Source organism: Cetorhinus maximus, chromosome 14 (assembly GCF_964194155.1).
Source record: "Cetorhinus maximus chromosome 14, sCetMax3.hap1.1, whole genome shotgun sequence".
NCBI lineage: Eukaryota > Metazoa > Chordata > Chondrichthyes > Lamniformes > Cetorhinidae > Cetorhinus > Cetorhinus maximus.
Genome location: NC_135892.1, coordinates 77,052,904 through 77,065,744, shown reverse-complemented (window position 1 = coordinate 77,065,744; position 12,841 = coordinate 77,052,904). Strand labels below are relative to the sequence as shown.

Sequence of the window (12,841 nt, the reverse complement as noted above, 5' to 3'; positions counted from 1 at the left end):
TTGAGGTATACAAAATTATGAGGGGCCTAGATAGACATTGTTTCCCCTGGCGGAGAGGTAAATTACCAGGGGGTACAGAATTATTGTGATTGGTAGAAGGATTAGAGGGGATATTCGGAAAAACTTTTTCACTCAGAGGGTGGCAAGTGTCTGGAATTCGCTGCTCAAATTGGTGGTTGAAGCAGAAACTCTCAACTCATTTAAAAGGTACCTAGATCTGCACCTGAAGTGCTGCAAGGCTATGGACCAGGTGCTGGAAGGTGGGATTAGAATGGGCGGCTAGTTTTTTTTTCAGCCAGCAGACATGATGGGCAGAATTGTCTCTTTCTGTGCCATAACTTTTCTATGGTTTAATGGTTCAAAGGCTGAATATTGAATGTGGGATGTTTCTGGTCTGTATAAATTTGATGAGCCACAAATGGGAATTTAAAAAAAATCTTATAGTATTCCTGGGTGGGTTGAGGAGCAGAAAGAGTTAACATGAAATCCTCTAATTCCCCCTTGTTTTCTCTTTTTAACAAGAGCTTGAAAAACAAGTAGCTTCAAAAACTGTATTTGAAATGCAAGTCCAAAAGCTCAACTCCTACAGTGTCCAGTCAATATGAACAGAAGTATGAAATTACGTACCAGAAAAATAAAAGTGCACTTTTAAAAGAATCTTTTTTTTAATAGAAATTTTCTGGCACTTTTAAATAACATGGTTATTAATAGATGTACAACTGTCAGAAGGGACAGTGGAATAAAGATAGAACAGAAATATAAATCTCACTAGTATCAATTAACAGGTCATGAATTGCTCTGAAGACAACAGGTCATTTCCAACATTAAAAAAATTATACATAACACATGGTTCTATTGTCAGTTTGAATTCGCAACAATCATCAGGGGACACTTTTTAAACCCTTTCATTGGACCTGGCATCTCAATTAAACAAGGCTTCTTCTGCCAAATTTCTCACATGCCCCATTTTTTGGTTACATTTAGGTGTTTTAAATGCTCTTCAATATGCTTGGATTCAGGGAAGGTTGCAGCATTGGCAGTTTTGAAGGCTTCCCAACGCTCAGCTCTGCGTTGTGCCGCATGACCTCTTTCCTGCTCCATGGTCATCCAGGGTCGGCTCAGCCAGTACTCTGTCTCCCTTTCGATCTCCAATCTTTTAATTACATTACGCATCATTTGCCAGGTAATTTTTCTAGGCCGTCTGTACTTTCCTATCCACTGTTTGCCTGGAATTCCTTTCCGAAGCAAAAATGCTGTAAGAAACATTTTGCCACAACTTTACCTTGAAAGAAAGAGTAAACATCAACAATTGGAATATAACTTGTAGTTAAACATTAAAAATTAAATACCTTCTTGCATACAAGGGGAATTTAAAAATTACTGAAAAACAAAATAGAAAATGACAGACTTGAGGTTCAGCAATTAACCTGTTAAATCTGAACAGCTGGGCAAAAAAAACCTCCATACCAGCAAAGTGCCACAAAGGTTGATCTTACAATTATATAATGCCTTTTACATTTCCAGAGCCCCCCAAATCACTTTGCAACCAGTTAATGACTCTTCAAATGCAGTCACTGTTGTTATGTAGGTAAATGTGGCAGTTCATTTCCACACAAGGTTCTAGAAACAGCAGTGAGATTAAGTGATAATCAGATAATTCACTTTTGAGCCTATTGATGAAGTAAAAAATGTTTGCATTGACACTGGGAGAACATGCCACTTTCCTTCAGGGCCTTTTATATCCACCAAAGAGGGTGGATAGGACCTATCCAAAAGACACCACCTCCCAGTAATGCTACACTGCCTCAATATTGTAGTCAAATCCAGGCCCTGGAGTGGGACTTAAACCCATAACCTTCTGACTCAGACGAGATTGCTACCACTGAGGCAAGCTGACACTTAACTTTTACAGTATACTGACACAATCACTAATTAGGAAATATACTTCAGCAGAAATTTTGAAAACTAGTCCAGTGCTGAGAATTCTTCTGCCACTGGAAACAACAAAATAGGGCAATGCTCTAACGTGCTGCCATTTCTTTAGGGAGCCAATTCCAAAATTACATAAATGTTAGTAAAAGAGTTGTAGATAATTATTTGGCCAGTTGTCCGGTACATTTATGCTTTTACTTTTGTAACTGTATTGAAATAAGGTTATGCTTATAGAGCTAGACGAAGTAAAGGTGGGAGGAAGCTTCTGTGGAGCAGAGACATTAGAGCAGTGGGCCAAATAGCAGGTTCAGAGCTGTAAATTTGCTGTAATTATCACAGTACAACACACTATAATTTTTAACCAAATCAAGTTAATAAATTTTACAAAATTTGAACCTCTCCAATCAGGCTAACACCTGTGCCACAGTAGCGAAACAGAGCCAATTAAGTCACAAATGCTCCTCTCTGATGGTGGTGCACTAACCTTCGCAACTGCTCTGCAACCTTTGTCACGGCAACCATACCATCCTCCTCCATGCCCAGTTCAGTCTTTGGACCCTATCACAAACTCTAATCCCTCAACAATACGCCAATACTGGGGAGGCAGTGGCGTAGTGGTAATGTCACTGGCCTAGTAATCAAGAAACCCAGAATAATGCTCTGGGATCCAGGGTTCGAATCCCACCATGCAGATGGTTGAATTTGAATTCAATAAAAATCTGGAATTAACAGTCTAATGATGATCATGAAACCATTGTTGTAAAAACCCATGTGGTACACAAATGTCCCTTTAGGGAAGGAAATCTGCCGCCCTTACCTGGTCTGTACTACATGTGACTCCAGGCCCACAGTAATGTGGTTGACTCTTAAATGCCCTCTTGTATCAAACAACTATGAAGCCTACAAGGAATGAAACCAGACAGACCACTTGGCATTGACTTAGACACCGGAAAGGACAATGGCAAACTCAGTCCTGTTGACTCTGCAAAGTCCTCCTTTCTAACATCAGGGACCTTGTGCCAAAATTAGGAGAGCTGTCTCAGACTAGTCAGGCAACAGCCCGACATAGTCATATTCACCAAATCTTACCTTACAGATAATGTCCCAGACACCACCATCACCATCCCTGGGTATGCCCTGTTCCACCAGCAGGACAGACCCAGCAGAGCTGGCGGCACAGTGGTATACAGTCAGAAGTCCTCAACATCGACTTCGGACCCCATGAAGTCTCATGGCATCAGGTCAAATATGGGAAAAGAAACCTCCTGCTGATTACCACATACCACCCACCCCTTCAACTGATGAATCAGTGCTCCTCCATGTTGAACACCACTTGGAGGAAGCACCAAGGGTGGCAAGAGTGCGTAATATACTCTGAGTGGGGTCTTCAATGTCCCTCACCAAGGGTGGCTTGGTAGCACCATCACAGAGCGAGCTGGCCGAGTCCTAAAAGACATAGCTGCTAGACTGGGTCTGTGGAAGGTAGTGAGGGAACCAACAAGAGGGGAAAACATGCTTGACCTTATCCTTACCAACCTGCCTGCCATATATGCACCTGTCCATAACTGTATTGGTAGGAGTGACCACCGAACAGTCCTTGTGGAGACGAAATCCCGTCTTCACATTGAGGGTACCCTCCATGGTGTTGTGTGGCACTACCACCGTGCTAAATGGGATAGATTTCAAATAGATCTAGAAACTGAAGACTGGGAATCCATGAGGCGCTTTGGATCATCAGCAGCAACAGAACTGTACTCGAACACAATCTGTAACCTCATGGCCTGACATATCCCCCACTCTACCATTACCACCAAGCCAGGGGATCAACCCTGGCTCAATGAAGAGTGCAAGAGGGCATGCCAGTGCAGCACCAGGCATACCTAAAAGTGAGGCGTCAACCTGATGATTCAACAACTGTACTATTTGTGTGCCAAACAATGTAAGCAGCATGCGATAGACAGACCTAAGCGATCCCACAACCAATGGATCAAATCTAAGCTCTACAGTCCTGCCACATCCAGCTGTGAATGGTGGTGGGCAATTAAACAGCTCACTGGAGGTGGCGGCTCCACAAATATCCCCATCCTCAATGATGGAGGAGCCCAGCACATCAGTGCAAAAGATAAGGCTGAAGCAGTTGCAACAATCGTCAGCCAAAAATGCTGAGTGGATGATCCATCGCGGCCTCCTCCGCAGGTCCCCAGCATCACAGATGCCAGTCTTCAGTCAATCTGATTCACTCCACATGATATCAAGAAATGGCTGAAGGCACTGGATGCTGAAAATGCTATGGGCCCTGACAATATTCCAGCAATATTACAGAAGACTCATGCTCCAGAATTTGCCACATCCACAGCCAAGTTGTTCCAGTACAGCTACAGCACTGGCATCTACCTGGCAATGTGGAAAATTGCTCAGGTATGTCCCGTCCACAAAAAGCAGGGCAAATCCAACCCGGCCAATGACTGCCCCAAGAGTCTACTCTCGATCATTGGTAAAGTGATGGAAGGGATCATCAACAGTGCTATCAAGCGGCACTTGCTAAGCAATAACCTGCTCGCTGATACTCAATTTGGGTTCTGCCAGGGTCACTCGTCTTCTGACCTCATTACAGTCTTGGTTCAAACATGGACAAAAGAGCTGAGCCCCAGAGGTGTGATGAGAGTGACTGTCCTTGATATCAAGGCTGCAGTTGATCAAGTGTGGCATCAAGTAACCCAAGCAAAATTGGAGACAATGGAAATCAGGGGGAAAACTCTGCTAGTTGGAGTCATACCTAGCACAAGGGAAGATGGTTGTGGTCATTGGGGGCCGATCATCTCAGTTGCAGGGAATCACTGCAGGAGTTCCTCAGGGTAGTTTCCTCGGCCCAATCATCTTCAGCTGCTTTATCAATGACTTTCCTTCCTTCATAAGGTCAGAAGTGGAATGTTCGCTGATGATTGCACAATGTTCAGCACCATTCGTGACTCCTCAGATACTGAAGCAGTCCATGTCTAAATGCAGCAAGACCTGGACAATATCCAGGCTTGGGCTGATAAGTGGCAAGTAATATTCACGCTACACAAATGCCAAGCAGTGACCATGTCCAACAAGAGAGAATCTAATGTTGTCCCTTGACATTCAATGGCATTACTATCATCGAAAGCCCCACTATCAACATCCTAGGCATTACCATTGATCAGAAACTGAACTGGACTAGCCATATAAATGCCGTGGCTACATGAGCAGGTCAGAGACTAGAAATCATGTGGCAAATAATTCACCTCCTAACTCCCCAAAGCCTGTCCACCATCTACAAGGCACAAGTCATGTGTTTGATGGAACACTCTCCGCTTGCCTGGATTAGTGCAGCTCCAACAACACTCAAGAAGCTCAACATCGTCCAGGTCAAACCAGCCCACTTGATTCACACCCTATTCACAAACATTCACACCCTCCAGCACTGACACACAGTGGCTGCAGTGTGTACCATCTACAAGATGCATTGCAGGAACTCTACAAGGCAGCACCATCCAAACCCACGACCATTACCATCTAGAAGGACAAGGGCAGCAGATAGATGGGAACACCACCACCTGGAAGTTTCCCTCCAAGCACATACCATCCTGACTTAGAAATATATCACCGTTCCTTCACTGTCGCTGGGTCAAAATCCTGGAACTCTCTCCCTAACAGCACTATGAGTGTATCTATACCACATGGACTGCAGTGGGTCAAGAAGGAGCTCACCACCAACTTCTCAAGGGCAATTAGGGATGAGCAATAAATGCGGGCTTAGCCAGTGATGCCCACATCCCATGAATGAATAGAAAAAAAAAATTCCATTCCCTTCCCTAGCCACTGTCTTGCACCGAACCAGACTGTTTGCAGCCTTGGGGTCCTTTTTTGACTCCAAGCAGTTTCTAACCTGAAAGCTTTTCCACCACAAAAACAGTGCATTGAAATCCTCATTTATATCCTTGTTGCCTCTAGACTCTACTATTACAATGCTCTTCTGGCTGGCCTCCCATCTTTCACTCTCCATAAACTTCTGCATCTCCAAAACTCTGCTGCTGATACCCTAGGCTGCAACAAGTTCTATTCAGCTGCCTATATTGGCTCCAAGGAAATTTAAACTTAGTGTTCAAATCCCTCTGTCAAACCTTGCTATGGCTCAATTAATAGCGCACTCACCTGAGTCAGTAGATTGTGGGCTCAAGTGCAACTCCAGAAATTTGAGCACAATAATCAGGGTTAATGCTCCAGCACAGTACTGAGAGAGTGCTGCACTGTCCGCCATGTTGTCTTTCAGGAGAGATGTCAAAATGACATCTGTTTGCCCTCTCAAAGATGTAAAAGACTCCACAGCACTATTTGAAGTAGTGCTGGACAGTTCTCCCCAGTGTCTAGACCAATATTTATCCCTCAACCAACATCACAAGAAACAGATGAACTGGTCATTCTTACATTGCTGTTTGTGAGATCTTGCTGTATGTAAATTGGTTGCTGCATTTCGTACATTACAACAATGACTACACTTCAAAAAGTCGCTCTAAAACAATTTGGACATTCTGAAGTCATGAAAGATGCCATAGAAATGAAAGATCTTTCTTTTTGTAACTCTCCTATCTCTACAAGAACTCTGTGTTCCTCCAACTTTGATCTCATGCATTGCACACCCTCTTCATCCCAACATTGGCAACTGTGCCTTCAGCCATCTACAACTTAAGGTCTGGAATCCTTCACTAAACCTCTCTTCCTCTGTATCCTCCTTTAAAAGCCTCATTGAAACCTAACTCTTTGGCCAAGCTTTTGAATATCCCATCTAATAACTTCTCATTTGGCTGCGTTACTCTGAGTACATCCCTGTTTAATTCATTAGGATATTTTCCTATGTTCAAAATGTTATATAAAATGCAAGTTGTTGTTACTGCTAACTTTCATAAATTAGGCTAGTAACATGCCAATATTTACAAGAGGTCCCTACATGTAAATATGAAAACCTTTGCCTTTATTCTATATACAAGGACTATACTAAAGCAGACATGGTAGACATTAAGGTGATCACCAGAATATGATTTAAATTAGATTGACCTGATAAGAACACTTAATTTATCAAGACTTTTCAATTGTGTTAAAACCATACCATGATATAAATTTAAGTCATTTAATTCAAGTTACTGGATTAATTGAATGCAAATCGCACTAAACATCTCTCAATTGCTGACTTATTCCAGTTGCTTAATTTGAATTGCTAGATAATTGATCCACTTTTCTCCATAAAAATTATCAGGAGCAAATTGCATCCCACAGGTCCACATTCGCGGAATTAATTCCAGAGATGACAACTGAACAAATAAGTGGTTGAACAACAGAAGGGCTGAGGTAGGGGCACAGCAAACAATGTTGCAAAGACAGAAATGGAAATATCATTCCGATCGATAGGATGCAAGGACTGAACCTCGATGTTGGAGTGAACAGGATGTGAGGTTTTGGTCTGTGTGCATGAATGAAGGGTTGGGGGGTATTTAGAAGAGGAGGAAGTGAGTGGTGGGGGGCAAAGCAATGACTTCCATGATACAGATGTTCACCTGGAGAAAATCAGAGTTATATAGTCAGATAGACTCTACAGCACAGAAACAAATTACTTGACCCAACTGGCCTATGCCAGGGTTTATGTTCCACACAAGCCTCCTCCCACTTTACTTCATCTAACCCCACTGACATATCCTTGAATTCCTTTCTCCCTCATGAGCTTATTTACCTTCCTCTTAAATACATCTATGCTATTTGCCTTAACAACTCATGTGGTAGCAAATTTCATATTCTTAACACTCTTCAAGTAAAGTTTCTTCTGAATTCCCTAATGGATTTATTAACGACTATTTTATACTGTATTATGACCTCTAGTTTTGGACTCCCCACAATAGGAAACATTTTCTTTACATCTATCAATTCAAAATCTTGAAAGAGCTTTATCAGTCACACCATAGCCTTTTTTCTAAAGTGAGCCCCAGCTTGTTCAGCCTTTTTTGATAAGTTCTGGTATCATCTTTGTGAATTGGTTTTGGATCTTCTCCAATGCCTCTCTATACTTTTTAAAATATGGTGACCAGAACTAAGTACGGTACTTCAAATGTGGTCTAACCACGGCTCTAAAATTTAGGGCTGGTGCTGTTCCCTGCATTTCTCTTGCAGTTGCCGCGCGATGAAGATCATGTTTGTTGTGCTTCTTAGCGGGCGGAATCCACATTGTGACTCTTGAAGGAGCTCTTCAACCACAGGGAGACGGCATTTGAGGATTCTTGCGATGACCTTTACTGTGGCCAACAGCAGGGAGATTCCGCTATAGTTACCACAGTCGGACTTGTCACCTTTCTTGAAGATGGTCACGATTACGGCGTCTGAGATCTCCTGGCATGCTCTCCTCCATTGAGATAAAGGAGATGAGGCCATGTATTCGCGCCAATCGTGCTTCTCTGCCATGCTTTAGTGCTTTGGCAAGGATTTCATCTACTCCTGATGCCTTGTTGCTCTTTAGCTGTTGGATGGCCTTTTCTACCTCATGCCGGGTTAGGGTTGTTCTGAGATGGTGGCGGATAGCATGCTGCAGGATGGAGTTGAGGACACTCGCGTTGAAGACAGAGTCTCTGCTAAGATGATCTTTGAAGTGCTCCTTCCAGCAGGCACGGTCTGTCTCTCAATCTTGGATGAGCACCTCTCCGTTCTTGGCAAGCAGTGGAGTGGGGCCTTGGGTAGTAGGTGGTCTTGACTGCGCTAAAGAAACCTCACACATCATGGTTGTTGGCTAACTGTTGGTTCTCCTGCGCTTTTTCCACCCACCATCTGTTCTTTAGGTCGTGGGTTTCGTGCTGGACCTCAGCATTCAGTAGAGCTGCTTACTTGCTCTCGAGTCGGGTTGCTGTTCCAGGTTCAGAAATACCTTGTGCTCGCGGTTTTATCAGCTCCTGGTCATTCTCATCGAACCAGTCTTGGTGTTTCCTCGTCAAGTGACCAAGTGTCTCTTTGCAGATGCTGATTATGGAGGCCTTGAGGGCAGACCAGGCGCTGTGGACACTCTGCGTCTCTGTGGACACTCTGCGTCTCTGTGTTTTGCAAGGTTGGTAGTGAGGTGCTGGTTGAATAGGGCTCTCGTCAGGGTCCTTGAGTGCCTCAGTGTTGATTTTCCTGTGGCATTGTTTCTGTTGCCATCATTGCTTTGGGGCTACATTGATGTTGATGACAGAGTGAATTAGGCGGTGGTCCATCCAGCAGTCATCGGTTCCTGTCATGGGGCGGCAACTGCAGGAGAGAAATGCAGGAACAGGAAGAGCACTAACCTTTGTACATGGCCTTCTTTGAACTCACAAAAGCTTTCGACACTTAACTGCAACAGATTATGGAGCATCCTCCCCCGTTTTGCTGCCCCAAAAGTTTGTCACCATCCTCTGCCTGCTCCACGATGATATGCAAGCCGCGATCCTGACCAACAGCTCCACCACAGACCCAACTCACATTTGGATAGGCTGTGTCATCGTACCAACACTCTTCTCGATCTTCCTTGCCACAATGCCCCATCTCACCCTCAGCAAGCTCCCCACTGGAATGGAGCTAAACTAGCAACAAGCAGGAACCTGTTCAACCTCTGCTGCCTGCAGGTCAGATCCAAGGCCATCTCATCCTCTGTCACTGAACTACAGCATGCAGACGACGCTTGCGTCCGCGCACACTTGGAGGCTGATCTCCAAGGCATTGTCAACACCTTCACCGAGGCGTACGAGAGCATGGGCCTTACACTAAACATCTGCAAGACAAAGATCCTCTATCAACTTGCCCCCCCGCCCCCCCCAAACTCCTCCCAGGTTATCCAAATCCACGACGAGGCCTTGGACAACGTGGACCACTTTCCATATCTTGGAAGCCCACTGTCAACAAGGGCAGACATCGATGACAAGGTTCAACACTGCCTTCAGTGTCCCAGCAAAGTGTTCGGCTGCCTGAGGAAGTGTGTGTGAAGACCAGGACCCCAAACCCAGCACCAACCTCATGGTCTACAGAGTAGTGATACCTATAATGAAGCTATTAATGTATATAATGTTGTTGGAAGTTATTTTAAATTGGGTCTGTGTCAGTGGGTATGTCTTAACTGGATTAAAGCCAGCTAGTCTGGGTGCTTGACGTACAGTAGTTTTGAGATGTTAAACAGAGGTAGAGGGTACATTTGCTTTTGTTGAATAAACCATTCAAAGACTGGGGGTGAAATCTTGCACCTAGCTAGGAGACACCAAGCAATATGGCTATATTACTAATAAAATTGGTACTATGAAAGAGGTTTCATTGTTAAAAGAGGTGGAGTTCAAAGGGCCTGGTGATACAATGAGAATTTACATTCAAAGGGAAGGTTAGGTATAACCCGAGAGACGTTTGTGCGTGCAGGTCAGGGGCATGTAATATCTAAGCCGCTTGTAAGCCTACAACTGTGCGAAGGAACCAAATTGAAAGGAACCTCATTTTGAATTCAGAAGATAAAATGTGCTTTGCCTGGTGTCTGTTTAAGTTTATGGGTTATTGTTTTGTGGAAGATTACCTGGGGAGTGATTAATTTGGGGGGGCAGGGAGGGAGGGGAGGGGGAGGGGAGGGAGACAGAGCAGGAAAGGAGCGGGAAGAGAGAGGCAGGCAGAGCGGCAGAGGAGAGACAGACAGCAGAGTGGGAAAGGAGGGACAGACACACAGGCATAGTGGGGAAGGAGAGACAGACACACAGGCATAGTGGGGAAGGAGAGACAGACACTGGCAGAGTGGGGAAGGAGAGACAGACACACAGGCAGAATGGGGAAGGAGGGACAGACACACAGGCAGAATGGGGAAGGAGGGACAGACACAGGCAGAGCGGGGAAGGAGAGACAGACACAGGCAGAGCGGGGAAGGAGAGACAGACACAGGCAGAGCGGGGAAGGAGAGACAGACACAGGCAGAGCGGGGAAGGAGAGACAGACACAGGCAGAGCGGGGAAGGAGAGACAGACACAGGCAGAGCGGGGAAGGAGAGACAGACACAGGCAGAGCGGGGAAGGAGAGACAGACACAGGCAGAGCGGGGAAGGAGAGACAGACACAGGCAGAGCGGGGAAGGAGAGACAGACACAGGCAGAGCGGGGAAGGAGAGACAGACACAGGCAGAGCGGGGAAGGAGAGACAGACACAGGCAGAGCGGGGAAGGAGAGACAGACACAGGCAGAGCGGGGAAGGAGAGACAGACACAGGCAGAGCGGGGAAGGAGAGACAGACACAGGCAGAGCGGGGAAGGAGAGACAGACACAGGCAGAGCGGGGAAGGAGAGACAGACACAGGCAGAGCGGGGAAGGAGAGACAGACACAGGCAGAGCGGGGAAGGAGAGACAGACACAGGCAGAGCGGGGAAGGAGAGACAGACACAGGCAGAGCGGGGAAGGAGAGACAGACACAGGCAGAGCGGGGAAGGAGAGACAGACACAGGCAGAGCGGGGAGGGAGAGACAGACACAGGCAGAGCGGGGAAGGAGAGACAGACACAGGCAGAGTGGGGAAGGAGAGACAGACACAGGCAGAGTGGGGAAGGAGGGAGAGAAGCTCGCTCATTTTTTTGATTCCCATTACAACTTCGCCTCACTCAACCTCCCCTTTATGCGGGAAAGGGAGCAACAAGCTGCAGGCATTGGAAACGTGCAACAAACGCGAAAGGCTGGGAGCAGCTGAGGCAGAATCAGAGTCCGGTTCATGTTGGGGGCAGCAGCCCCTCGCCTGAGCCGGAGAGTTTACAACCTCCCTGTTTCCGTGAAAAGAATTACAGGATTCCTCCCACTTCTCCGACCAGGTTCGCTCCTTCTCCCTCTCTCTCCTTCACTCTCTCACTCACCGGCCTCTCACTCTGTCCACTGTCCAGCTCCGCAGAACCAGAAACCACCTCGGAATAACCCCTCACTCGATTGGCCCACGCCGCCACAGACTGCTCAAGCAAACGGCGATACTATTGGCTACCTCCAGCAATCAGCATTCTGATTGGTGGCCCCATTCGATTGGTTGCTACGGGTGACGCCTTGTACCAAAAGACACTGAAAGCGGTTCAGCTCCGATTGTTTGGAGAGGCCCCGGGACTGGAAACTGAAGGTGGATTAGTATCAAGCCAAGTCTAGTCACACTTAGGTCCGGCGGTGCCGAGAGATAGACGTTAATATAACCTGTGGCTCTGTCGGGTCTCAGCTATCGCCAGGGGGGTGGGGGGTCATGTTTGTTTGCCGGCAGTGTGAACTCACCCGAGCTTAGCCACCAAGGACAGACTTTTCTGAACGGCTGGAGGAATAGGGTCTATCCCGCCGCCGGACTCGTGTAGAGTTGCTCTGCCGTAAACTCCGACTGGCCCAAATACTGCCTGTCACACATAACATGGTGTGTCACCCAACAACCACCCACTACCCCTCATCATCCAACACTTACACACCCCACACCCAGCCCTGGCCCCCTAACCACCCCTGCCCCACCCCAATCACCCCACACCCACCCTTGCCCCGTCCCCCCCCAATCACCACCTAAACACCTCTGGACATGCAATCTGCTGTCCTGGGAGCCTCCAGTTCTGAGTAGAGCAATTGCTTCAGGAGTCTGGTCTCAGACAAACGAGCGACATGTAGCAAATATGGTTTTGAGTGATTAGCACCTCATGCTTGGAAAATTGGCTTGGGAGAGGATGCTGTTATTGGACTGCCTTTATTTCCACTGGATTTGGAGGATCTTGCGAAGGCACCAATGGTGGTACTTCTCAAGTGCTTTGAGGTGCCTGTTGTAGGTTGTCCAAGTTTCCAAAGCATGTAGGAGCATGGAGATCACTGCTGCCTGGTAAACTATTACCTTGGCCTCAGGTTTGAGATCCTGGTCCTCAAATACTCTTTTTCC

At 46.3% G+C, this 12,841-nt stretch overlaps 1 protein-coding gene across 2 annotated transcripts; it reads right to left on the bottom strand.

Moving 5' to 3' along the window:
* Positions 1–641: 641 nt before the first annotated feature.
* mrpl57 (mitochondrial ribosomal protein L57) lies at positions 642–11,898 on the bottom strand. Of its 2 annotated transcripts, none has more exons than XM_078557609.1 (2): positions 11,808–11,898; positions 642–1,282 (listed from the first exon to the last, which is right to left on the bottom strand). In XM_078557609.1, exon 2 carries the CDS (start codon positions 1,264–1,266, stop codon positions 955–957), a length of 312 nt encoding a protein of 103 aa, XP_078413735.1. In that variant the 5' UTR covers positions 1,267–1,282; positions 11,808–11,898; the 3' UTR covers positions 642–954. The 2 variants fall into 2 exon arrangements, with proteins under 2 accessions (XP_078413735.1, XP_078413736.1); XM_078557610.1 differs by having other exon boundaries at positions 642–1,276; positions 11,808–11,879.
* Positions 11,899–12,841: the final 943 nt, after the last annotated feature.

What these genes read in the sequence shown, in the direction of transcription:
- mrpl57 (XM_078557609.1), bottom strand. Translation starts at nt 1,266, where the DNA reads ATGTTTCTTACAGCATTTTTGCTTCGGAAAGGAATTCCAGGCAAACAG.